The sequence below is a fragment of the Lepisma saccharinum genome, chromosome 10 (genome assembly GCF_977018435.1).
Source record: "Lepisma saccharinum chromosome 10, izLepSacc3.1, whole genome shotgun sequence".
Classification (NCBI taxonomy): domain Eukaryota; kingdom Metazoa; phylum Arthropoda; class Insecta; order Zygentoma; family Lepismatidae; genus Lepisma; species Lepisma saccharinum.
In genome coordinates this window covers 13,718,034-13,744,580 of record NC_139238.1, presented here as the reverse complement: position 1 = coordinate 13,744,580, position 26,547 = coordinate 13,718,034, and the positions used below count along the sequence as shown (strand labels likewise).

Below are 26,547 nucleotides of genomic sequence, written 5' to 3'. Positions count from 1 at the left end.
GTTACATTTTTTCCCTGCGCATCATTGAAAAGTAGCAGCCAGTGCCGCCGCTAGGAAGCAGAAGCAAGTGTTGCCACATCTCTGGACCACCTACCTTCTTATTTGACACAAGTGCTCCAACTACCACGCTTGGCTATGCGATTTAAGGTATGGACTAGTTTGATATCTCACCGGATTTGTAGTAGAATTATAGTTCTGTTGTAGAACTGCAATTCGATTCCCATTCTTAACCACAAATGGAAACGTATTCACTTGAAGACGAGAGAAGAGGTGCTTGCTCTCTCGTAACTTAGTCCTAGAATGGGCATTGTTAAGATCACTGTGATGCGAGTCTACGCGTAAACAACGATACCGGTCTGCGTACGCCAGTGACGTTGATGACGTAATCAATGTAGAGAACATGGCGCTCGGCGTTCTTCGGGCAAGGCAACCGCATAGTGCTAGAAGCAGCAACCAGCATCAGCAGGTGGAAAATAGAAAGCGTTAAGTATGCCACGATTCAGAAATAAGTGTTTTAAGTAGATATTGAAAAAGAAAAACAGTTTTCGTGACACACCTAAAAAAATACGATGTCCGTAGGGTGGAAAAGCTTTATTTTACTTCTAGATGCTTGTATTCTGATAGTCTATGCAGCTCTTTCAACTCACATCATCCTCTAGTTCCGTTTGGTTGATTGATTGATTGATTTAGTTTATTTTACTTCGCGTTTTGTGCCTCTTGGCGAAGATGGGGATGAGTGATGAAATGATGAAACTGATGAATGGACATTCACAAACAACCAAACCCGAGCGGGATACGAACCCGGGACCCTTGGCGTCGTAGCGCGATGTCCTAACCACTCAGCCACAGGGTCCAGCTCTAGTTCTGTTTGGTTCGAACTTAGGTCATCCGTTATTACAAATATGTAGGCTATGTAGCCTATATGCTTCACACGCAAATGAAGTCAAACTCGACTGCATTTTTAGTCACAAACGTTAACACATTTTCGTTAATGCGTTTCATGCATAAAGGCTGTGCCACCATACTCAAGGTTTTTTTTTTCATTTCTTAGAAGACACCACAAATTACTTCATAATTGTATGAAATCAGTTCATTATGAAAATTTTAAACCAATCACATGTCTAGAAACTAACATTTAATGTCACCCACGTAACGCTGATATGCCTCATTAGATTCTGCCATATGTAATCAACGGATTTATCTCTCTCGCGTTTCTTTTTGTTCACACACGCCGCGAACGACTTTACAAGGACAGGACTAACAAAAAATGTGGTAATCGTAAACAATTGAAACACAAGTGCCCCGCCATCTGCAAATCGCGGGTCGCGCGTCATACGGTCTAGCGCGCTTTTCAAAATCCCGCACGAGTTTTCCTGAGGACCGGAATGGCAATTTAAGTGCATTGTTTTCATTCGAGGACCACTTGTTTCACAAGCAGACAGGCTGAACTAAAGGGCTGTAATATTCATGCCATGACCCTAGTGTTGCCAACCCTGCTCTTTCGAGCCCACATCTCGTAATTGTTCATTTCATTTAGGCCATAAAATCACTAGGGAATATTTTTTTTTTATTTCTCTTGCAGGCAAATTTCTAAAATTGTTGCGAGAGGTCGATCCTCATGGGTGCATACAAGTTGGCTCCACTGCTGACCTTGCATGTTGTGCAAGAAAAGGAAAAGAGTAGGTATCTCTCGTAAGGCACGTATTAAGTTACATTAGGTCTCTGAATATGAAGAATATCATTAAAATTCTTGTGATAGAAAATAATAAGTCTCCAGATCGTCCAATGCCCAGGAAATGTTTTGTGCTGTTCGAACCAACGACATCTACTTTGAGAGTGCTGTTTGACTTGGACAAAGGTTGTTGCACTTCCATGAAACTAGCTCCGTAAAAGTTACTCAAAATCAGTTTGGTCTAACCTGTTATCCATCCCGTGCTTACGGAACGTTAATCCATCTAAAAGAAACTATGTGGCGTTAGCTCTGTAGCTTGATATTTTGGCTCCCTAGGCAAGGTTTAGGTTTAACACCCCCCTTCCCCCTACCAAGAACGGACATTTCATGTGCGTCCTTCTATATTTTCTTCTTATGTCATATTTACATCCTACAAATTTTTGAAATAAGAAAACAAAGAAAAAATCATTAAAAATAATATTGGTTATATTTAAAGATTCGTATATCTGATTTGACAGAAGTTTAGCATATTTTAGAATATTTCAGTTATGTCTTAGTGCCTGAAGAACATCTTTAAAAACGGATTATTACCACTACTACTACTTTGATTACTAAAATTCCAGCAGTGTGTCATCAGAATATAAGCATACAACTAAAAGAAGAAAAAAGGTTGAGAATAATAATTAAAATAAATATAAATAATACAGTGTGCGGTATATCAGTAGAGAAATGTATAATCTAAAAATATTGAACACTGCTTCAAAAAGTAACATCGTTATAAACTATGTATTGGACTAAGTAGAATTTACAAAATATGTCTCAAACATGGAACAACATGTACCGAGTTGAATAGTCACAACTATTTTGACGTCGTAATCACCCCAAAAAAGTATCTGGTGTCACTTCATCACTTGAATATATTCAATGGGTGTAGTAACACCTTCTATGATTTCCTTCTCCCTTTGCCAAGTGTAACTTTCTCCGTCGCATATTCAGATTTCGTTGTCATAATAAATAACAGAAGTTTGAGTGGCGCCGTCTGTTCATGGCGCCCTAGGTTTCAACGCGTCTTTGCTACGGGCCAGGGCGGCGTTGTCATTCTACTGTTAACGGCACGTTACACTACGAAGTGGCAACAGCGCACGAGTAAGATATGCTTCTCATTCGCTCCTCGCTGCCTGGCAGCGTTTTCTATTGGCAGAGGAACTGTCTAGCGAGAAAGTTAACAGCATGGACCAAATGCTGTTTACATTCATTTTTAGCTCTATTTTGTTAATCTTGTTTGGCAACACTGAATCACGTCACAGTAAAACAAAGGATTTCTGTTGGTTCCCAATCTGCATTACAATCACAGCCTCTGTGGCTGAAATAAACAAAAGTGGAAAAGTGGAAACGCATTGTTGACGTTGAAGAATATATCAGGTTCAGCTAATAAAACCAGCGACGCCATTTAAACAATTGTTCACTGAACTTCGAGCCAATGCTTCAGTGTAGTATTGGTATTTGAACAGCTACACTGTTTTTCAGCGTAAAAGTTCTGTACGTCAACAAAGTATATTCACAAATTTTACCAACAGACATAACTAATAATAAAAATCATTTCACTGTTTCAATTTATAATCTCCTGGTAATTAATGACAAAAACTGTTGGACGTCGTATGTCCTACCAAATGTGTAGTCTACGTAAGGAAAGGGTTCAAACGGTCGAAGTCACCAAAGAACAAAATAGATTTTTTAAATTTGATTTTGAATTGTTGTTTTAAGTCCACTTTATGTACAGAAAGGGTAATCTGGACTGGACCTACAGTTTAAAGTAGGATCCGAACTACTGTGCCATGTGCCTCCACCGGGTATCGAACCCGGGATCCCCGGCGTCGTAGCGCGCTGTGCTAACCACTCTGCCACGGAGGTCGGCGCAAGGCGATTTGTAACTCGAAATAACAAAATTCTATGTAGCATTTAATATTAACCTGCCAACATACGTTGATTGATGGGTCTCCTAAACTAACAACATATTTATTATTAGAACTAAGCGGAATTGTAGGTTTGGAATTGTTAGATTAGGAACGTCAGGTTTAGAGCTCTTAGCAATTAGTTTTAGTGGTTGTTAGCAACTAAATGTGCCCCGCACCAGACCTATTCGTTGATCGGTTCATATTGTTAACATTTGTTCTTTCTTTGTTAATAGTGGGTTGTCTAATGCGGTAACATAACCTGCCGTTTCAGAGCCTTTGTGTGCAGGCCGCACTCAATGAACTATTTCTAAACATTAGAAGCTGCCAGTTGCATGCATTCCTTTTGACAGTATCAGAGATTGGGATTATCGTGATTTTCTGACCCATGAGGTTAATTTAGATTCATATTGTCGGAAATGGAATTGAATTTTAAAAAGGCTAATACAATGAATACATGTACCGTTTCGATTGGTTAGTTTCGAGTAAGTAATAAATAGGGAAGCGGAAGTTGATAACCTATAAAATATAGGTATATGACCTATAGAATGTCCTAAAAATTGGGACAACAATGACGTAAAAAATGCGAAAAATGACCATTAAATTTGTTAGTTTCAGGTTAAAAATGAAAATGAAAAGGAAATTAAACAAAATGAAATCTTGCTTTTTTAAAAAAAGGATCCAAATTTTACCATATGCACATTCAACTAAAATATGCAACAAGGATTTCCATTGGAAACAACCGATTAATTTTAAAACAATTTAATGAAATGGTCGTATACATTGAATAAATTGGTTTAAAATCCATTAATTTCCCAGTTTGCCCCAAACGGACACCTGCTGGTTTCCCCCGACACAACAAAGACTGTCACCAGTTCAGCATTCCTTTTGCTCGTAAATTGGAATCGTGCGAGATATAGGCTATAGGCCTATGTTCACCTTGGTGGAAAGACTCAAGAATATTACCAAAATGAAAGAAGTGACAAAAAATGGCGGAAGAATACACCGAATATTGCGAAAAATGACGAAAATCGGGGAAAATGACCTAAAACCTGAAAATTGGCAAAAAATGCAAAAAAAAAAATTCACTTTAAAATTACCTTTTTTGGGTTCTAGACGAAGTGTAATATTGTGTATATTTAATGGGCATCGTGTCCGAGATGACAGAAGAAAGATGACATTTCATCAACGTCCGCTCCCTAGTAATAAACTAGAATGAAAATGAGCACGCAATCTTGCAGCAACGGACTATTAAAACATTTCTAGACGGTGTAAAAATGGATGCTCAGACAGTCTAATCGGAACTACGATAGCTTAAAGTGACAACCAAACCTTCTGTGTACTGTGCTTTTACAGAAAATCGAACCAGGGCCTTTGATTGATTGATTTGGTTTATTTTACTTCCCGATTAACAAAACGCGGAAGAAAAGCGAAGATGAGGATGAGTGATATGATTCAATTAATGAAGGGATGGATACTCATATAGAACACCATGCCCAGGCTGAGATTCGAACCCGGAACCCCTGTGCTAACCACATCGGCATGGAGGTCTCCGGGCCTTTGATTAGCCACAATCTTGAGACTAAGCTACCGGTGAGGCCAGAGAAAAATCTAGTATTGATCTTCCTTTAATGGGCGTAAGTAACCTATTTGCACACGGCTTTCTTTGTACGGGTATTTGTGATGGAGTATTTGCCAGCATTTATTCTATTTATATCAATCATTTATTCCTTCTTTCTTCGTTTCAATCTCTCTCCCTTTTTGTTTATATTTCTACTCATTTTCCCGTCACTCAGTTTTCGTTTCTCCTCTGTTTATTTTTTCTTTCTTCTCCCTTTGTTTATTGCTCTTTTTTCCTTTGATTCTTCGTCTACCTTTCTATTTCCTCTTTCTATCTTTCATACTCTTTCTCTTTTACTTTTTTATCTATTTTCTCTTTCTTCCTGTTTCTTATTTCTATATTTCATCATCTCTCTTCCTTTTGCTTTGTATCTATATCTCCCCCCTTTCCTCTGACACACACTCTCTTCCTTTTTATATCACTTGCTATATTTTTCTGTCTATCATCTCCCTCTCTCTGCATGTTTTTATTGATCTACTCGTAGTAGGTTATTTGGATAGGCAGGAAACCTCAGCTAATGGCAGACTCATACTGGATTTCCAGTAGGAATGCCCCAGTTGGCGCTGAACTCGCTACCTGGCTGGAAATTATGGCCGCTAGACTTGTTACCGTATTCTAACAGCCAATCAGAGCGAAAGTTTGGTCATGTAAAGATAATCTGCGTGTTTGGCATTCGAGGAAAAGTTTCTTTTTTGTCTGTGCTTTCCGAATGTTGGGTGTTTTTGTTCGCTGCTCGATGGAAAAACAAGTAACAGAAATGAGGTGATTATCCGATAATAAAAATCTTCATTATTCTTTAGTACCATTGTTTCTTTCGAGGAGCCAATTGCTAGCACATGCTTTACTTTTAACTTTGGCAGGAACATAGCAGTAGTGCCTCTTCTGCAACGGTCTTCCTCAAGTGGCTCGTCTGCGCAATGCCTTGTGGGAATAAAAGCCTACCAACAAGTACGGCAACGAGTGACGTGTGAGGGGAAAATTAGCAGGTGAGCAAGTAAAAAACAGGTAATCCAAGTCCAAACTGGAAAATCCACCAGGAAATCTAGCCTCATGTGATTCAGGCGCAGCGTGCGAGTTAACTAGGGATGCCGGGGGACCCCCACCCCAGATGAAATTTTATTCCCGGCAAAATATAAATATTTTTCCCTGCCAGGGATAATAGAACATGTAGCTATGTAACAAGCACAATTGAAAAATCATTCGTGTCCATTAATGGTCCAGGCATGAGAGATTTCCCTGTCATATAAGGCCCTGTTTTTGTATCTTGTTACTTTTGTACTTGATGCAGAGTCTGAAGAAGACCTTGATAGAAGGTTGAAACGTTACGTTTAGTTTATGTTTTTAATAAAATAAATTACTGCCTTGGTCAGCATATTTAGTTTATCATAATCATGGAAACAAGGCTTAATGGTGTTATAACTGTCAAAAAGTATCTTCGAGGATTAATGGAGGACACCATTCTGCAACTGACAAACCTCACACAGTCGATAAACAGCAGGCTGTTTTCCACTTAAGTTTGCATGGCAGGGTGCTCAAATTTTACAGGTATTAAAGTGTTCGCAAGAAACTTGTAGGCAGGTTAAATGGACGATAAGTTTGAAGTTAGTAATAGAAATTGGGTCAAATTTTTGGTGTCATTAGTTCCATAGCTCTTTTTGTGTGAGAGTCTTGGGTTTTCTTTTCTTAGAATGTAAATATGCTGTTTCTAAAATACGTGTAAATGTTGTTGTTGAGTTGGTGTTTTAAGTCCACTTTATGCACAGTAAAGCTAATCGGGACTGGACCTACAGTTACAAGCGGAATTCGAACAACTTTGTGCCTCCAGCGGGTATCGATCCCGGGACCCCTTGATCACAAGGCGAACGACGCTACGACTGCGGCATCGGGGAGGCCTGCGTGTAAATGTTAGAATGTAATTGCATTGTTTCTAAATTTCATTTGATGAAGGGACACTCATAAAGAACATCATGCCCAGGCAAAGATTCGAACACGGGACCCAAGGTGTTGTAGCGCACTGTACTAACCACATCGGCATGGAGTTCTCCAGACCTATTATTACAAACCTACGACATTACAACTAAGCTATCGGTGAGGCCAGAGTAAAATCTAGTATTTGTGCTCCATTTTTGTTCTTCTTCTTCTTCTTCTTCTCCTCCTCTTCTCCTCGTTCAGGACCTTCTCCTGAAATGGCTGCTATTTCGTTGCCGACATTAATCCAACTGCTCAACTCTCGTTCTTCCTTTTCCTCCAAAACTACCATCATTCACCTCTCTACGTCCATCCTTACCACATCTTACACTCGCACCGCTCCGCATTCTAGCTCATGCGTGGCTGCCCATAAGATTTAATAACCTAGGTTACAACTAATGTTCTAAGGTACTTAGATGCGCAAGGCAACAGTTTCGTTTACTTACTGACTGGTAACATATAAAAATTTACATAGCGAAAAGAAAAACTAGCTCCCAAAATGAAATCGCAAATACGCCATTGGGTGGGCATCCCCCCAACCCGAAAGCAAAATGGGTAAATATGTCATATCCGGGAAATGGATTTCTTCAGATTTACAGGAGAAAGTACTTACGGAATTGGGTTTCTGTGTAATTTCGGAAGGTCGTAGAAGTGTTTTCTCGCATTTTTCAATGTATTTGTCCGCTAAATCATGTATTTTTCTATAATAATGTCCCTCCGATGCACGAAAGCTGTTGCTTGCATTTCCATCCATGTACTTGAACCGGATGTTGCGAGCATCCGATGACGTAATCCCCGGTAAGTGTTTCCAAACACACAGTTTTATTGCTCAACCTAAAGCAACCTAACCTAACCTTACCGTAATGGTGCGTGGGGTTATCGTGAATGGTTTTTGGGGCTATTCGTGGATGGTTATACGATCCAGAATGGTTTTTGGGGCTATGCGTGAATGGTTTTTGGGGCTATGCGTGAATGGTTTTTGGGGCTATGCGGGAATGGTTTTCGGGGCTATGGGGGATTTTTTCTGTTAAGAAGGTTGAAACACTGCTTTGCCGTTTGAAACACAACGCTAGTCAAGATTTGTCCGCCATTTTGCGTGTTCCCGAAGCGAGAAAAGAACGAACAATAATTACTCGATATATCGCCAATAGATACTAATTTCGTTAAAAAAAAAAAAAAAGCGAAATCCCTTGTTAAACAATGTTTCGCAATGCATAATAGGTAAGTTCCAATGTAAAAAGTAGAGAATAAACGAGTGAGAGCGATTTCCCGCATATGATAGTTTTACCGCAAAAAGCTTAATTCGCACAGTGTTCAGGCATAACACTCTTTCACTGTGAGCTGCAGCTCACCGTCGCTCCTGTTGTTGCAGATATCCTTAGCAATGGTTGTTTTATCCCCAAGTATGAACTGTGCAATAGGAATCCCTTAGCTTGGATGAACCCGAAAAAAAAAAACAGACACTTTTCGCATGTTACCAAGGCTTTTAATTAGCTCATATAAATTAGCGAATGAGTTCAAGCGCTCGTTTCGAAGAAATCAATGTCATGCATTTTAGGGGAGGATGCCACTTCGAATCCAGCGAAGAGAGAGAGGTTTTCATTAGTTCTTGTAATTGGATTAGTGCCAAGTAGTTGTACGCACAAGAGCCATCTGTATGATCGAAGTGCAAATCAATTAGCACCGACCTAGTTCCCTATGCGGAGACTTTGAGCTTTAATTCGAAAATTTGGCGAAGGATATTACGGACCAGATCTGCAGTTTCAGTCTTGAAAAGAATCAATTATCGAAAGCTTATCCTAAATCAAGCATCGTGTGTGAATATATTAATATACTCTTGCTTCCGTGCAAAAAAAAATGCCCTTTTCAGCTTTCACATCCAACGTTCTCCTGAGGATTAAAACACGCGTTTCGCTTATTTTCAGTTTCGTCTAATAGCTTATCAGCATAAGATTACCTAACTTCATACCTGTCGAATTCTGATTTCACCTAATCAGGTTGAAATAGCGGTATTTAAAATTAAGAAAATTAGCTACTCCGTTAATATGTTCCTTAGGTATTGATTTTGTGCGCATATGCCCAATTCATTTATTGTCTTTTTTTGTCTGTTTTAGTACTTTTCATATTGTCCATTCCTCCTTCCGCTGAATTCTTTTATCCGGGTTCATCAGCATCATCTGTTGTTCTAAAGTTTACTTATAAGAGTTTTAGTACAAACAAGTTTTCACACGCAGCTTAAAACTAATTCAGGGGTTCCGGGTTCGAATCTAGGAATGGCCATGGATGTTCTTTGTGAGTGTTCCATCAATATCATATCATCACTCATTCTCATCATCGCGATTATCAAAAAGTGGCAGAATAGCGAATGAAAATAACCCAAATCAATCAATTAACAATAACTGTCTGCAAACAGGGTTCCATGATTTGAATGTTACTGATTTACTGGAAAGAACACTGAAAGTTCTCCAACTTACAGATCCTGAATAAGCAACCTTGCGTAACCTTTTCATTTTAACCTTTCCTTCGCTTCCTGCCCAAAAGATATGGGGTAATATTTCTAAAGGTCCCATAACAACTGCAATTCTCTCAAGATTGCAACGTAACTGGCATTAGCTTTGATACGGATGAAACAAACAAGAAGACCATCTTTGAACTCCATTCTAGCTAACTGTACTAATTAGCCGAAAAGAGCATTTCCGTTTTAGCGAAATGACTAATCGATTAGCCTCTTTGGATGAGCTTTAAAGTAATCCTTTTCGGGAGAAAAGTAGTTGCCATTCTGTTTGTCGGGCAAGCAATTTGTAACCACCAATGAGCATGAGCTTTCTATATTAGAAATCACAGCGAAAACGAATTTTAATACTCCAGCGACGATGGATTTTTTTGAAAACTTTTTCAACCGAAAATGTGACCGTTTTTAAACGTCAGGACTAAATCATTACGGAGATTAGGGGAATCTAGTACGGCTCGCCGAATCTTCGACGTTATCGACGCACTCCCGCTGGAGATTAACAGTTACCGTGGTAACCAAAGGATTCACAATCTCCGTTCAGAGATACGCATCGCAGGAGGACAAAGATTTTTATAGCGGCGAGAACTTCTGTCAAAAGCTGCAGATAATGGTGATTTAATTCTGCTCGTTTGCTGTTCGTAAAATTTATCGTTAAACACCTGCAAGCTGCCGCAGAAATACTCTGATGATACCACTATATTGCTGGATTGGAGACCACTTGTTGAGGAAAGTCATGGAATTAAACAATTTCATGGAGATTTAACTTGTTGAATTGTGGGCAATCGACGTCTTAACTTCAATGCGTGCGTGCAAATGAGAAAGAGAAAGAAGGAAAGAGAGGGAGGGCAAGATAGAGAGCACGAGATAGATGAGGAGAAAGGGAAAAGAACTGGATGGAGAGTAGGAGGGCAATGGGAAAAGCGAGCGAGGGAATGTGAGAGAAAGAGAGATGGAAAGTGAAAATGTGAAGAGGAGAGAGAGTAAGGATGGAATAGGGGGGAAGTAAGAGTGTAAAGATGGAAGAGTGCAAGAGAAGAGAAGTGGAAGGACGTGGAGAGAGTAAATGTAAATGACGGGAGAGTGTGAAGGACATGGGGAGAGCAAATGACGGGAGAGTGTAAAGGACGTGGAGATAGAATGATGGGAGAGTGTGAAGGACGTGGAGGTAGAATGAGGGGAGAGTGTGAAGGACGTGGAGGTAGAATGAGGGGAGAGTGTGAAGGACGTGGAGGTAGAATGAGGGGAGAGTGTGAAGGACGTGGAGGTAGAATGAGGGGAGAGTGTGAAGGACGTGGAGACAGAATGAGGGGAGAGTGTGAAGGATGTGGAGACAGAATGAGGGGATAGTGTGAAGGACGTGGAGACAGAATGAGGGGAGAGTGTGAAGGACGAGGAGGTAGAATGAGGGGAGAGTGTGAAGGACGTGGAGGTAGAATGAGGGGAGAGTGTGAAGGACGTGGAGGTAGAATGAGGGGAGAGTGTGAAGGACGTGGAGACAGAATGAGGGGAGAGTGTGAAGGATGTGGAGACAGAATGAGGGGATAGTGTGAAGGACGTGGAGGTAGATTGAGGGGAGAGTGTGAAGGACGTGGAGGTAGAATGATGGGAGAGAGTGAAGGACGAAGATATAGAATGACGAGAGAGTGTGAAGGACGTGGAGATTGAATGACGGCAGAGGGACGGGATTGGATGTCTTCGAAAAGCTTTGCTTTCCTGCAAGTTTGGTGCAACCCACACTGAAGCGAGAATCCATTTCCGGAAATCTATTCCGTAAGATGACTACACTGCTTTGCTTATAGACCCTCCCCCATATTACTATTTTTCCCAAAGAAGTATCTACCTATTTTCAACGTGACTGGGCATGTCTGTAGGAATATACCACTGCTACATGAAACATTTTTTTCGTTCAATGTGGACTAATGTGGTGGACGCCCGCTGAGAATCGTGTTATTCCGCAGAAACAAAAACCGATTTAACCACTCAACAACAATTAGTTCTTTTTCTGCGATTCCTTTTGTACGGCAAAAAAATGTGACAGCTAGATCCTGAAAAACTAGCTTCGCTGCAAGAGGTTATGCGGGTTGCCTAACTCTACGTTGGTGGCAGAGCTTTCCATTGACATGGTCCTAATAAAATCCACTTATCGCCGTGGAATTGGGCGACACACATACGCCTTGCAAGAAAGCGAGTTTTTCAGGGTCTAGGTGTCCCTTTTTTGTTGCCGAGAACTGTACATTGCGCAAGTTTGAAAAGCGCGACCTTCCGTGTATTGAAGTTTCAGTTACTCACCTAATTTCATTCAAGTGCCGACTGTAAGGGCGGTTGAACTCACACCCTTTCCGCATACACACGAACATGAACTTTTGCCTTGGTTTCCTTCGCCTAATAATTCGGGCTCAACGGAAAGTTGCGAACTCTGAGAAAGCCATAGAACAGAATTCAGTCGACATCATCACAACTCAGAAACCTATTTATTAACCTCATTAAGCAAGGCCCTTAACAGCGTGCCAAGTTCTTATTGATGATATTAATGAGATGTTGAAGTAGCTACATAAAGCAATGTACCAAAAATGTATATATTTTTACACCGCAAAAAAACATAAGCTACGCGGATACCGCAACACGTTATTAAAACTTTGTGAAAGTTTGCAAGCACAAGCGCAATTCAGAGAGGTTTTCCTCGAAACGAAGGCAACTTAAGCTGGAAACGTCAAGGAGATAAAGACAACACTGAAAGCTTCAAGACCAAAAGTTCAGTTTCCAAGAGTGCCATATTGCTGTGAGAACAGGGAGACGAAGGGTGCACACGTAGTATTGCTACCATTTCAGGTAATATGAATTCTAGTCGAGAGAGAATTGGACAGGTTAAAGTTACAGCGGTGTAAGTCACTTTCTTAAAAAGAAAAAAAAGTCTCGCTCACAGCACTTTGCTGATCAACACAATAGTTGTTTCCTTTATCACTAAAGTGAGAATCATAGAACTTAAGACCTTCTGTAAACAAAAGCACGTGTACCCTAACAGTGTTGCAAACGTATGAAAAAAAATAATCCACATAGCCTACAAGGTGTAAAAACATTCCATTTGTCAACAGATGCGGAATAAGCAGTGTATCACTGAGTTATTGAATGTATGTTTAAAAAAAGTTTAAAAAATGTACATCTTGCCTGGTGGCAGACTTTCAGACTCATCACCGAAGTTCCTTGGCTCGAATCCCGGCATGGGTGTTATTTGTGAGTGTCCCTTCATCAATTTCATCTGACGATCACTCATTCTCATCGTCGGGATTAGCCAAAAGTGGAAGAAAAGCAACGCTAAATTAAAAAAAAAAATCAAATACAAAATGTACATCTTATCCCCCAGAAGTAAGACGGTTCCGTACCAAAGGATTAATTTTCTCTCATATTTTACTAAAAAAACCTTGCTAGAAGAATGTGACACATGAGATAAATTACGTTTTGAAACCGGGGTTTCTTCATTAAATATATTTGATGTTGGAAAGTATTATGATTTATTATTATAGATAATGAAAGTAAGCTAATACATATGATTTGATTGACTAAATTAATAATTATGCAGCAAAGACACCAAGGGAAACTAAAACGGCAACTTAGAGAAGCATAAAACTGGGGAAAGAAGACTGTAGAATACAGAAATATTTTGAGGCAGTCACATTTTATTGTACGCTACATGTAAAATAAAATGCATATTTGGGGGTGAATTTTTAAATATTGTCACATTTTTCTTCTCTCTTGTGAGGTGTTCATTTTACATCAACCTCCCTCACCCTATGGCCTGCCCTCCTTCACCCGCAAAAGTATTCAGGAGTGTGAGGATGTCACCATCCGGATGGTGAACACCTCTGTATTATAGATCGACTCCTGCGTCCCACCCCCTTCCCCATCCCCGGAGGATCGTCACTGACAATGTGAAATCACAATATCATATGCCGACAATCGACATACCACTTCCGTTTCTGTACTTGACTTAGTGAGAAGTATTGTGGTTGGCAACAGCCTAATAACGGATTTCTTCCGCATCATGTAGTCCGTTCTATGAAAGTACGCTAATGGAAGAAAAACGTGTAAATTACATTGGATTATACATTTTAAAATATATTTTCATTAAAGGTTTCTGTTTATAATAATAATACGTGATTATTGTATAAATTACAATCGATCACGTGAACAGCAAGAAAATAGCGCCAGTTTCGAACATGGTGACTTCCATGCGTGCAGGAAGGTCTCCCGTGTTTCCAGAGTAGTCTTTCGGAAATACAGCCGTTTGAAAAGTGGCAAGAAGCAGGTTGTTCTTAACGTTTATGTGACGTTGTGTCGGTGCTATCCTGAGCAAGCAGTGAAGTTGGTGTCCAAGTGTAATTGTGTGTCTGCGTCTTTGTGTTTTCGGTGTGGTGAAAGATAGGAAACCGACCGGTCAAGTTGTGAGTCCCGGGAAAAAAACACGTTGTTGCTCGTATAAACAAGTACACCGAATTTGTTGATAAATGCAATACAACGCGAGGTGCTTTCGTATTCTTTCAATCAAAGAGCCGTCCTGTCCACTGTGGAGAAGATGTTGATAGTGATGATTGATGACGATCATCCCAATTTTAGCAGTCGACGTTAAATCGCCTCTTGTGCGACGTTGAGTTCCTTTTTGGCAAGCAAATTTGACAGACCGTACTCTGACAGGATGATGTCTAGCGCCGAAAGTACCTCAAGTTCAAAAAGGAAGTACTGAATCAAGGTAAGAAAATACATTACTTGCATGAGACGTGCGTAAATAATGTGCTTATTATCGGCTTCTTGTTTTCTAGTGCACGAGAAACCGAGAGAAAGATAAACAATCTCTTTTTATTCCCCGGCTTATCTTTGTTTAGCTTCTGCTAAAACTGGCGGTATATTTGTTGCACAAAGGAGAAAACAATACTCCACATGTCACCAATGTTGGGCAATGATTTGGTGGAAACCAAAAGGCTTGAATTACTGAAACGAATCTCTCTCTCTCTCTCTCTCTCTCTCTCTCTCTCTCTCTCTCTCTCTCTCTCTCTCTTGTATAACTTTGGCGCTGTCATACAGAGAGAGGAGGGGGGAAGGGGGATCTGTTAACCCAGGTCAGATAAATTTAACTTTGGCGTAGAAAAATATGTTCATTCTTGATCAAGAACACGTATTTAATCACTTGTAGAAAATTTATTATACTTCAATGTGTAGATTATCAGTTAAAATAAGAATACGTTTTTCCATGTTATGTAAAATTAAAGGTTGCGAGTGAGCAGCATATGATGGCCGCACCATTCACGAACAGCTGGCGCGGAGTGATACGTTACTCGAAGTGAGACGGTTGTTTACAGAAGGTCGGAAGGTTCGTGATTCTTACTTTAGACCTTAAACTGTCATCTGTTGACAGTTTAATGAATCTCTGATTTACTTCACGTTTTCTGTTAACAGATTGACTTATAAAGATCTGGTTTCTGTGCCTAAGTCATTTTTTTAAAAAAAGTGACTTACACCATTGTAACATTAACCCGTTCAATTAGGTACTTGATAAAAAATATACGCTGAAATTCCTACAACATACAGTATGAGTATTCTACAATAGAATGTAGAATGTGCTGATGAAACGCCTCACAGACGGTTCACAAACGCACAAAAGGCTGCCCACAAACAATCCACAAAGGCACAAAAGGCGGACCGCTGCATGAAATAAAGCGAGTGCCTTATTAAAGATACTAGGGAATGCTAATGAAACGCACTACAGATGGTCCACAAAACCCAAAAGACGATCCACAAACTCTCAAAAGGCGGTCCACAAACGCACAAAAAGCGATCCACAAACGCACGAAAGGCGGTTCCACCAACGTATCCTTGGTGGAAACACGGCTAAAGTAAAACTCATATCCTACTATATAATTTAGAATTGAATTGTATTCCTTTTTAAAGTGTAAGTCCACTTGATGCGCAGAGAGGTTCATCGAGACTGGACCTACAGTTTGAAGTTGGAACCGAAATACTGCGCAATGTGCCTCCATATGGAATCTAGCGAATGCTAATGAAACGCACCACAGTTGGTCCACAAACTATCCATAGACACGCCACTAGGCTAGGTGGAGCCACTGCCTATAGTGAAGAGACGTATACTGCTATAGGATCTGACACATGCTGATGAAATGAGATACGGACGATCCACAAGCGCACCCCTCTGAGGCCCGTGTGAATTTACCTTTAGACACTTTCCGATCAATTATCGCCTTCCATTACACATAGAGCCATTGCCCTGTTTTGAGAACGAGTCGCAACAACTTACAAACATTAACTCACTCAAGGATTTATAAATAAAAGTACAGAATTAACTATAATTGTCATAGTTAACAGTAATAATCGTTACTTACCTGAATACTTCATGTCTGGATTTATGACGTACTCAGGAACACCTTTCATCCAGGACAGCCATTTTGGATTGTGGGGCTCTCCATCGTCTGTGGGATCCGTGAAGCCACCGTCATGTAATCTTCATTGTCCATGAAAAGGGAAAATGAGAATTAACAACCTTAGTATTTATTTAAACATAGTAAGTATACATACTTACATACATAACTTGTACATACATTGTATTTATTGACCATTTATTGACATTGATTTTCCTCCAACCATTGGCGTACGCAGGATTTATTTTCGGAGGGGGCTGGAATTATAAAGATGGATTTTACACAGCTGCGTTCTCGGCGGGAGGGAAAGATACGCTGTAGAATATTTTTTCATTACTATTTATAACCTTGGTAATTTTAAGGTGGGGTTGCATTTACTCTGTTTCTTCCAATCTTTATTTGATTTTTTTCTCAAAATTTAATGGGGCTGTAGCCCCATCAGCCCCCACCCCTTCTGCGTACGCCAGTGCCTCCAATAGATAAAATATCTACATTTACAGGATAGCATACACTGCAGTATACACTTTTGTATTTAAATAATGAACATATACACATGACAATATACATGCATGTAGTCATACACAAGCACACACACACAAACATATATCATGCCTCCCCGATGACGCAGTGGTAGCGTCATTGCCTTGTAAGCAATGGGTCCCGGATTCCATACCCAGTGGAGGCACATAGTGGTTCGGATCCCACTTTAAAATGTAGGCCCATTCATGATTAGCCTTTCTGTGCATAAAGTGGACTCTGTACGACAATTTAATCAAAACAAACATATATCTACATAATATAATAAAGTAAGTATATACAACTGTACAAATGGAACATATTCATCCTTATTTACATACATAGTTTAATAATTCGTAGAACACAACCTTAACCTTCCATGTGTAATAACATTTACTGTTGAAAGGAAATAAATAATAAAAAAGTATGTAATGCATATATAACATACATGATCACTCTAAACACATAAAAAGAGTAAAACAAAAAAAATGGAAGGTAAATAATATAAAGTAAAACAGACGTGTATATACAACTATTCTATTTCAAAAATTGATCTTAATATTTTTATACATGAAGTAAGTGGAAAACTGAATTCCAAATTTTCACGTGTCTTCGAAATATTATATTATACAAGTATATGTAGAATATGTTCTGAACATAGGCGAAACTGTGTATGCAGTATATGGAAGCGTATCAATCCCTAAGATTATATGTTTATTTTATAAAGTCTCTCTGAATGCTTCACGTTGACCAGGGCATTCACTTGTTTTTCTCAGTTGTCTCAGCCTCTGAGGCACGTAAACAATGCACAGTGTTGTGCTATGCAAACCTCCTGAGCTGTTCAGGAAACAGGTAGTTTCTTCTGCCTATGGAGTCGGCGGTTTGCATAGTGGCAATTAAAAACACGATTCGGTATGGAGGAAGAGCTCCATGGCCTAGTGATATAGAGGGGACACAAGCTGAGAGGGGACTGACTTTGGATTGGAGTTGAGAAGGGAGAAGAGGTTAGGAGAGCAGTAGGGCAGAAGTGAGACGACGCTCTGGTCAACCAAGTGAGAAGCCAACAGAGGACTTCGTATATTTTATTTATCATAATTTATCAGATAGACAGGTAACTATCCTAACACCCAGCCATGATTCAGGTTCAAAGGTTCACAAAACCCAACGAGTGACCATTGTCTTTTCTGCAGTTTAGTTCCTTAATCTTATTTGTACCTTTCGTATTGCCAAGCGTTAACTCGTCATGCCAATGACGAGTGCTCTCATCAGAGGATGAATGATGAGTAACTTACATCACCCAGCAATTAATTGCACAATGACAGGTTCAGATCCCATCATTCTTTAGAATGATACGTGGTGGAGTGCTTCAGGCCTTTTCATTTTTTTTTCGGAAATGAAAAGAGTTGCTGTTAATTGTTAGCTTTGAAATTTTCCCTCTATCTTCGTTTTGATACGTGGTCGAGGTGCTGGGATTTTCATTTATTTCACCATGAAGTAAATGAAAATTGAAAGAATAGTTCTAATAACCAGTTTTAAATTAAACCCACCCCAAAATTTTGCTCACTTGTTTAGTTTTTTTTAGTATGTCCTTGCGATATTTCATTTTGAAAATACATAGGGCTTAAAGGTTTTTTTTAACCGGATGGGAATTTTTTATTACATATGCCATGATAGATGTCGAGCTTCCACCTTGCTGATGAACTCGATGACACGTTGGATCAATTATTAGATATAGCACGAGGGACTACAAGTTTTAATTTAGATGTCAGCGGTCCAACTGCAAGTTTAACCCCCAAATTTAAACGTAGCCCAATATTAACTAGACGCCTTCAGCGACAATTATTAGAAAAACAGGAATATGAAAAGCAATTAGAGCAACAAGGTCAGGATTTTAGAGATTTAGGCTAAACACAATTTGCAACTATGGCTCAGTCTCAATTTGTTTCCCCAACAATTTTAGAGGGTATCCCATTTCAAGGGATAGCCGGGGAAGATGTATCGAAATTTTTAGACAAAGTAGATAGCCTTGCCATTTTAAATGGTTGGAACAGCGCCAGAAAGCAGGAAATGTTCCCAGCCCTTTTGGCCGGGCCAGCGTTACGATGGTATCAGGTTTGGAAGGATGTCCCAGAAAACCAAGACAGTTCTTACGAGAATATACGACAAAAAATTAAAGACGAATTTACAGGGTCCTTGGATCAACTCCAGATCGAGGAACAAATTCGATACAGGTTACATAAGGAAACTGAGCCAGTTACAAATTATGTTCGGGACAAGCAGTTACTTTTACTTAAAGCGGATCCCAAAATGGGCGTTCAACAGCAGATCAAACAAATTATATTAGGATTGCAGGTAGATTACATGAAAGATATCCATCATAAAGAATACGAGTCAGTGCATGGGTTGCTTAAGGATTTAAAATCCTTCGAAAAGCTTCAGTTTTTGATGAGACAGCGCAAGCTGAAAGAGCTGAGGTGTGAAGATCAAAGGGATAGTTTATTCCTTCCATTGAACAGCGCACCAACACTTTCGCAACATCAGCAGATTTTATTGCAGAATAACAATCTGGCTACTGCTGAGTCTGCACAATCGCGACCTACTTCAGAGATCGACGCAAGATTCAATGCCTTGCAGAAGGAGGTTGAACAATTGAAATTAGCAAACAATTCAAAGCCTCAAAGTAACAAGGCTCAAGTCCAGACTCAGGAAACTGGTTTGGAAGCTAGATTAGCTAGTCTTACTTTTAGACTGGATAGCATGGACAATCAAAAACAGCACCACAGCATCTAGTGAGAGAGTGAGAGACAATTTAGAGAACCATATTATAAAGGTAATTATCAGGCAGGAAATAATTATAGAGGTTCCTACCGGGGTAATAATAATAGACGACCACAGTATAATAGGGAGTATAGAAATACACGCCCTAATAATAATAATAATTCAGATCGCAATAGGCGATATGGCAATACCCAACAATGGTGAGGACGTGGAAACTTCCGCGGACAGAACTCGCGGGGTTCCTCGTCTTCAGCAGGACGAGGCCAGGAAGATAGGGAAGAGCAACGGGGGAGACCACCCTGCTCTATTTGTAACTACCCCAATCACTCGACAGCCACTTGTTTTCAAAACAAGGAGGCTTTAAACGAGCGGTAACTGCCCATAGAAGAGACGTATGCGCAGATTTTGTAGGAAAGCTAATTTCAGTCTCTACTTTCCCCTATGAGGAATTAATATATATTAACACAGTGTTAGGGGGACAACGTCAGAGGTTTCTTGTGAATTCCGGGAGCCAAGTATCAGTTACTAGTAATCGAGGTATTCCTTCAACCGCCAAACGTTTTAAAATTCATACGGCCATAAGGGGAGTAGCAAAGGAACAAATTGAAATTAAAGAGATTGTCCTGTTAACATTTGCAATAAACGGCCGCAATTTTACCCACCCTTTTCGGATGATTCCAAATTTTGAACATGGGACAATCTTGGGTAACGATTTTTTAAGAGCTCATAAAGCAAATTTGGATTTTGATCAAAATCGACTCACATTGAGGAGATTTGGTACTCCTCCGCGGAACCAGTTAAGGACGGAACACAGAAAAACCTTTGAGGTATCCATAAAAGTTGCTAGTCTGATCAGGAATTTATATGTGCCAGAATTTGTAACTTCCAGACAAATTAGAATTAAACCTAGGTCTCATTTGTGTATTCCTGTCAAATTGACAAATTCTAGTAATCAGAATTTAACTTATTTAGAACCAGATTTACAGTTTCAAATGGACACAGGTTTAATGGTGCCTCGAGCCATTGTAAATCCGGAGTCATTTTTAATTTGGATTACTAACCCAAATTCTTACAAAATTAAAATTAGGAAAGGGGCACGCTTAGGTACCGCAGAGGCATGGCAAAATCCAGTACCAGCTTCGCGTTATACTGCAGGTGACGAAGGACCTAACGTTATGGTGACCAAGGAAACTGGCACCATGACAAAAACAGTGCACGACATTACTAAATTTGATATTAATCCAGCATTAGAACCCGATCAGAAGTTGCGACTTACGCAATTATTAGAGAGGTATGTAGATGTGTTTTCATGGTCCGAGCAGGACATTGGTTGTGCCACAAATTATACGCATCGTATAAAGTTAAAAGACGATTCTGGATTTCACGTCCCAGCCTACCCTATACCTGTAGACCTGCGGTCGGAAATTAATCAGCAAATTGACAACTTGCTAAAATCAGGGGTCATCAGTCCTACAACATCAGCCATTGATTAATTGGTTAACATTCTTGGTAAGATCCCACGAACTTCACGGTTCGTTCGTTCGTTATAGGCAGAAAAAACTATTTGTTTTTTGAATAGCTTAGAAAATTTGCATAGCACAATATTGTGTATTGTTTATATGTTTTAGAGGCTGAGACAATTGAGAAAAACAAGTGAATGCTCTGGTCAATGTGAAGTATTTAGAAAGATTTTATAAAATAAATATATAATTTTATTAGCAAAATTCTATTTTAAACGCCAATTAATAAAAATATTTATTTTATATAAATATATAAACATCAACATCAAATTTTTTGCGCCCCAATAACAAATATTTTCCTTCATATATTAAATAGCTACCAAAATCCTAGAAATCCATTCTGCCATCGCAGAATAATTATAGTTAAACCACAACAATTTGAGTTTCAAACTTTGCCGCAATAAAATGCTAAGCATATAATCTTAGGGATTGATACGGATGTAATAGGGCTGTAAGTTGGTTTACTTGTTTAACTTGTACAAAAGACACATATTTTATATTCTTTAAACATATTTTAACTTATTTTATAATGTAAATTAGTAACGCTAACTCTTACTTGTGTCATAAGTTTGAGTTTTATTTTTTAAGTTCATTTTATGCACAGATAGGCTAATCGGTACTGGACTTACAGTTTAAATTGGGATCCGAACCACTATGTGTCTCCACCGCGTATCGAACCAGGGGAACACAAAAAGGCAATGACGTTACTTCTACTCCATCGGGGAAACCCTGTTACTGTCGTTAACTAACGAGTAAGGAAATTAATAGTAATTTTTTTACTTTACGTTCGGTGTGGATAGAAATTGTGTTTTCTCAATTTCTCTTTCCTCTATATTTCCATACTTACACTCTGTCTCGCGAATCTGTGGAGCAATACCGCGCATAACGGTAGAGCAAGGGAGAAAGCAAGTTGGTGGCAGCAGCTGGTAGCAGCAGCCGCGTTTTCCCCTCCATGCATTCTCGAGTCCTACTTGCGCAGAGTACATGTTTTCATTCCCTTGCTCGGAACAGAGTGTAAACAATTCTTTTTTAATAACTTAATGAACATTTATATTAAACATCAATTTAATGAACAATAATTATAATAACTATAAGAGATTTTAATGAAAACAGCACTAAATGTAATGGTACTGTACTCCTTGACATATATTAACCTGTAATCATATACTTGTCCTTCCTCTGGAAAATAGGGCACCTCTTCGTATTCCCGCATCTTCCCCCGGAGCCAATCAGAGAAGATAACTCTACCGTTGTGGTCACATGTTCCTCCAACGCTCCAAACAAGGGAGAACACGAACCAAGGACCCATAAGTTTTGCTGCAATTATACAAAAAATAAACCAGGTGAATACTGGGATTCGTGAGTAGTTTGCAAACATCATTGCCCCAGCACTTTTTCTACACCCTAAAAAATATGCAACGAAGTTGCTACCAAAAGTGCTGTATTGCTGCAATACCTAATCGAGTTTTGAAGGGCTCCCCATACTTGGTACTTTGACAGCAAATGGTGCTAAAACAACGCCATCACCAAAGGGAGTGTTCTGTTGCCACCACATTTGGATGCAACTCAGTTATATATATTTTTTAGAGTTTATACAGAATTTTGTAGGACGGATGTTTGAAGTAGATAAAGGTCCTCAAAATGACCTTCCAGTTTTCCGAAACAGTTCGGCACTATTTGGGGCTGGAAGATCACCCCAAAGAATAAAGTTGACGTTTTCTTAAAGAACATTGGATTGCAGTTATTGGAATATATAGGACCAGGACTTTATAGATATAAGGAAACATGCTTACGTGTGGTACAGTGGGATCCATGAGTATTACCGTGCAAATGTCCCACGACTATTTTTATTAATTTTTATCTTACATCCTATGTGATGGATTTGTATGTATGCTGTTGCAGAACTTGTCAACAGCTTGTTTTGAGTTTTGTTTTAAATTCTTGAAGCTCTTGTTGGGTCAAATAAACTGCACGAACATGTTGATGGACAATTTGCACGGTGATACTCATGGATCCCACTGTGTACAGCCAACGGCAAGGATAATAGCAGGAAAATTGTCCAATGTTATTTTCATTATTTTTTTCTACATCCTCTGTTGTTTTAATAAATTGAATTATGTTTATTTGAAGCAAATGTTGACATTTACTCATTGATGTTTCTATTTCATTATCATCACAGTGTTGAAAACAAACAATGAAAAGCCTACTCTTTCCTTTGCCATTGTGTGTACACAGACTGCCTCAAATATCTCTTTCTCAGAATTCACCAGTGCGCATCAGACGGATGAAGCAAAACACGGTGGTCTAGAACGCTTCCTGCTGAAACAATTGAAGACTAGATTCCAAAGCAGGTTTTATATTCACATTTCTCAGGGGGAAAGTTAGCGATAGTGACGGAATTTTATGATTGATATTAATTTCCCTTCGCTTTTCTGCAAACTTGGGTTAATCGCGAAGATTTGGACGACGAGCCCCACAGAGGATTATACTTGCTGTGGCGATTTTATAAAATATTTCATGAAAATTGTCGGCTCCCACATGTAGATATCCCATTTTACATGTTCACTGCAAACGTAATCAGTTATATTTGAAACAAACAAATCAAATATGGCGAATGAAGAATCTCTACGTTAAGAGACTATCAGGAAGAGATTTAAAGAACATCTGAACGACAATTGGCAAATTATTCCAGAAATATGTACAGAAGAACCAACTCTTAAAAAAAATGAAAGTTTTAAGACTTGAAGATTATGTTTGATTTATTGCCACTTTTAGACAACAATCGACAAACTTAAATGTTGGGGAAGAAAGTTTAAATAAACTTAATAAAAGCCAAGGTTCATGACACTTCCTCCATGCCATTACGTGGATGTGGTGAGATATTTTTTAGACTTTGCGTCTCCTGAACGCCGCATTGGGAGGGGTGCTTATTATATCTCTTCTCCCCCTCCCGCACTTCACATCTCTTTAATTTTTTCTCTGTGGGGATTTGCAAAATGTCAAATGTACCGACGACCAGTACGTGACCATCCTGGTCTACGAGGACGCATTTGTGCTGCTATCGAGGAGACATGACGCCTTCAATGCTGTCGAACACGTAGGCAGAAATTGAAGACGGATTGGTCGCCACACTACTGCATATATCGAGGTATATTATACAGTATATGGAAAATGTTACAGCTCTGGCAGGCATTGGCTTTTAGAGGGCTGTTTTTGCCATAGATTTACTTTATATGTAGAGAAAACTGTATGTACAATCACAGACAATAATAATGAGAGACCTAGATCCTGAAATACTCGCTTCCCTGCAATGTGTTGTGTGTTGCGTAACCCTACGGCGTTGGCAGAACTTGCCATTCAAATTTTGCTACTAAAATCCACTCCTAGCAAGGAAGCGAGCATTTCTAGATCTAGGTGTCCCTTTCTTATTGCCGGTGACTGTACAAACGACAATAAAGTTTCTCAAGTTAGTTAACTCATTTTTTGTTTTATTCAGTGCTCGAAGAGTAGGGGGATACAGGAGGCATAGAAAATACATAAGACATTCCTCTGCTCTCTCATTATCACTATGTTAAACCATAGGAGTATCTCCACAGATAACCCCAAAGCTCGACCAAACACAACCCCAGCTAACATTGTCCACTTCAAGCACTGTTCATTATACTTTTATACCAGAGATCAGATATGGAAGGTTTATTCAATACGTTTACTGCAGAGTCGTTACAACTAGGAACTGTCCGACACTGTACGTCGGCGAGTCGCTTCGCTTGCAAAGTATGGTTTCCTTAGGAAATGTGGCATTTTGTGGTAGGAAAGGATGTTCGTTCGGAAGGGGTAAATGCTACAAAGAGAGAAATTCAACAAAAACTGACAAGGCAGGCCTCACAAAATTTCGGCCAGAGGACGATATGGACAACCGTTGCAAAACAGGTAAGAACTGTTTGATGGTTATTGAGAAATATTATTAGAATCTACCCAATTTTTGATTTTATATTTAAGGTTAGAACTTGATAAACGCTCTCTCTGTACTTTTCCAGTGTATTCACCAACCTGTAAACGTGCGAACGTTCCGTGAATCCGGTTCCCTGTTACGTACCTAATGGGTCTGCAGGGACGTCGTTAGGGGACACGCGGGGACACTGGCCCCGACAAAGCTGCTGCTGATTAGGTGGCTAGGTTGGCTAGACATACAAATATAATTAATCCCTAGTCATACAGCGAATAATACTTATAATATAATCATGAGTTATGGAGAAGCAAGTAACTTATCAAGCATTTTCTGTTTCTATTTGTTGTGCAGTGGTTAACAAGGTGCATTACGATGCCAGGGGTCCTGGATTCGAATCCCGAACTGGGCGTGTGTGTTCTTTATGATGGTCCTCTCGTCAATTTCACATCACTCATTGTCATCTTCATCTTCACGATTAGCCAAAAAGTGTCAGAAAAGCAAAGTAAAATAAACCAAATCAATCATTTATATATTTCTATATTACGCCGCTTTTCTACCTCTTGGGTTAAATGCGACGATGAGGATGAATGATGAGCCGAAGGAATGACGATGGGACAGACATGATACAACCATACCTGTCCAATGTCCGAACCTTGGACCTCTGGTTTCGTAGCGTGTTATACTCAGTGAATTTATTAGGAAGAAAAACTGTAAAAGTAGGGTGAAAAGCAGCAAAGTTGTACGATGCATATAAAGACATGTTTAGATATTCTAAAACCTTCCAATTATCGAGTTCGTGTTTTAAGTCCACTGTATGCACAGTAAGGCTAATCGGGGATCCGAACCACTATGTACCTCCACCGGGTATCGAACCCGGGACCTCTTGATTGAAATGCGGCGACGCTACCACTGAGTCATCGAGGAGGCCGAGAAAAACTTACAATTAGTCAGTAGAATTAATATTGAGGGACAAGACCTGCGAAGAGTTCTTTCATTCGGTTGCGCGTGGTCATCACATCGAGTCCCATAGTTTCGAGAGCAGAATTTGCTTTCATATCGCTTTCAAGTACTTCCCAAATTGTCCTCACGATGTTGGAACAGAACAAACGTTTTGAAACTAATACAAGCACATACCCAGGGAAGGGGCTCGGGGGCTGCAGTCCTTTCCAGAAATCCTACAAATATCTGATTTTAATAATGTGTAGTAGTAATTAAATTTTCTTCATAAACAGGATTAAACATTTTGTATATGGTAAGTTGCAATATACCAAGAAATGCATCTTCAGCGCATTTACTCCTCCACCTAACCTTTTCGTCTTTAGATGGCGGCTGCCCATAAGGGATAAGCCCCTTCCGAAATGAAATTCTGGCTACCGGCCTGACCACCAGCTATCGAACCTTGAACCTTTCGATTGATTGATTAATTGAACTGGTGTTTGAAGTCCACTTTATGCGCAGTAAGGTTAATCGGGAGTGGACCTACAGTTTAAAGTGAGATCCGAACAACTATGTGCCTCCATCAGGAATCGAACACGGGCAGGTTGTTGAACCTGCAACCAAAGACGAGAGCGTAATTATTTGAGAGTGTGGGAACTTTGTTTTATCCAGTGCCATCATATATTCAGTTTTCCACA

The 26,547-nt window shown here is 39.6% G+C and overlaps 1 protein-coding gene across 1 annotated transcript in view; it reads right to left on the bottom strand.

Annotated features, from left to right (window-relative positions):
- The window catches only part of LOC145994472 (dynein axonemal heavy chain 1-like), a 1,132,367-nt gene that overhangs the window by 549,444 nt on the left and 556,376 nt on the right, over positions 1–26,547 (bottom strand). Inside the window, exons 33-34 of the mRNA XM_083130607.1 lie at positions 22,119–22,281; positions 16,115–16,233 (exon numbers count right to left, since the gene is read on the bottom strand). Of these exons, the coding sequence (XP_082986733.1) occupies positions 16,115–16,233; positions 22,119–22,281 (282 nt within the window). The remainder of the gene's footprint in view (positions 1–16,114; positions 16,234–22,118; positions 22,282–26,547) is intronic.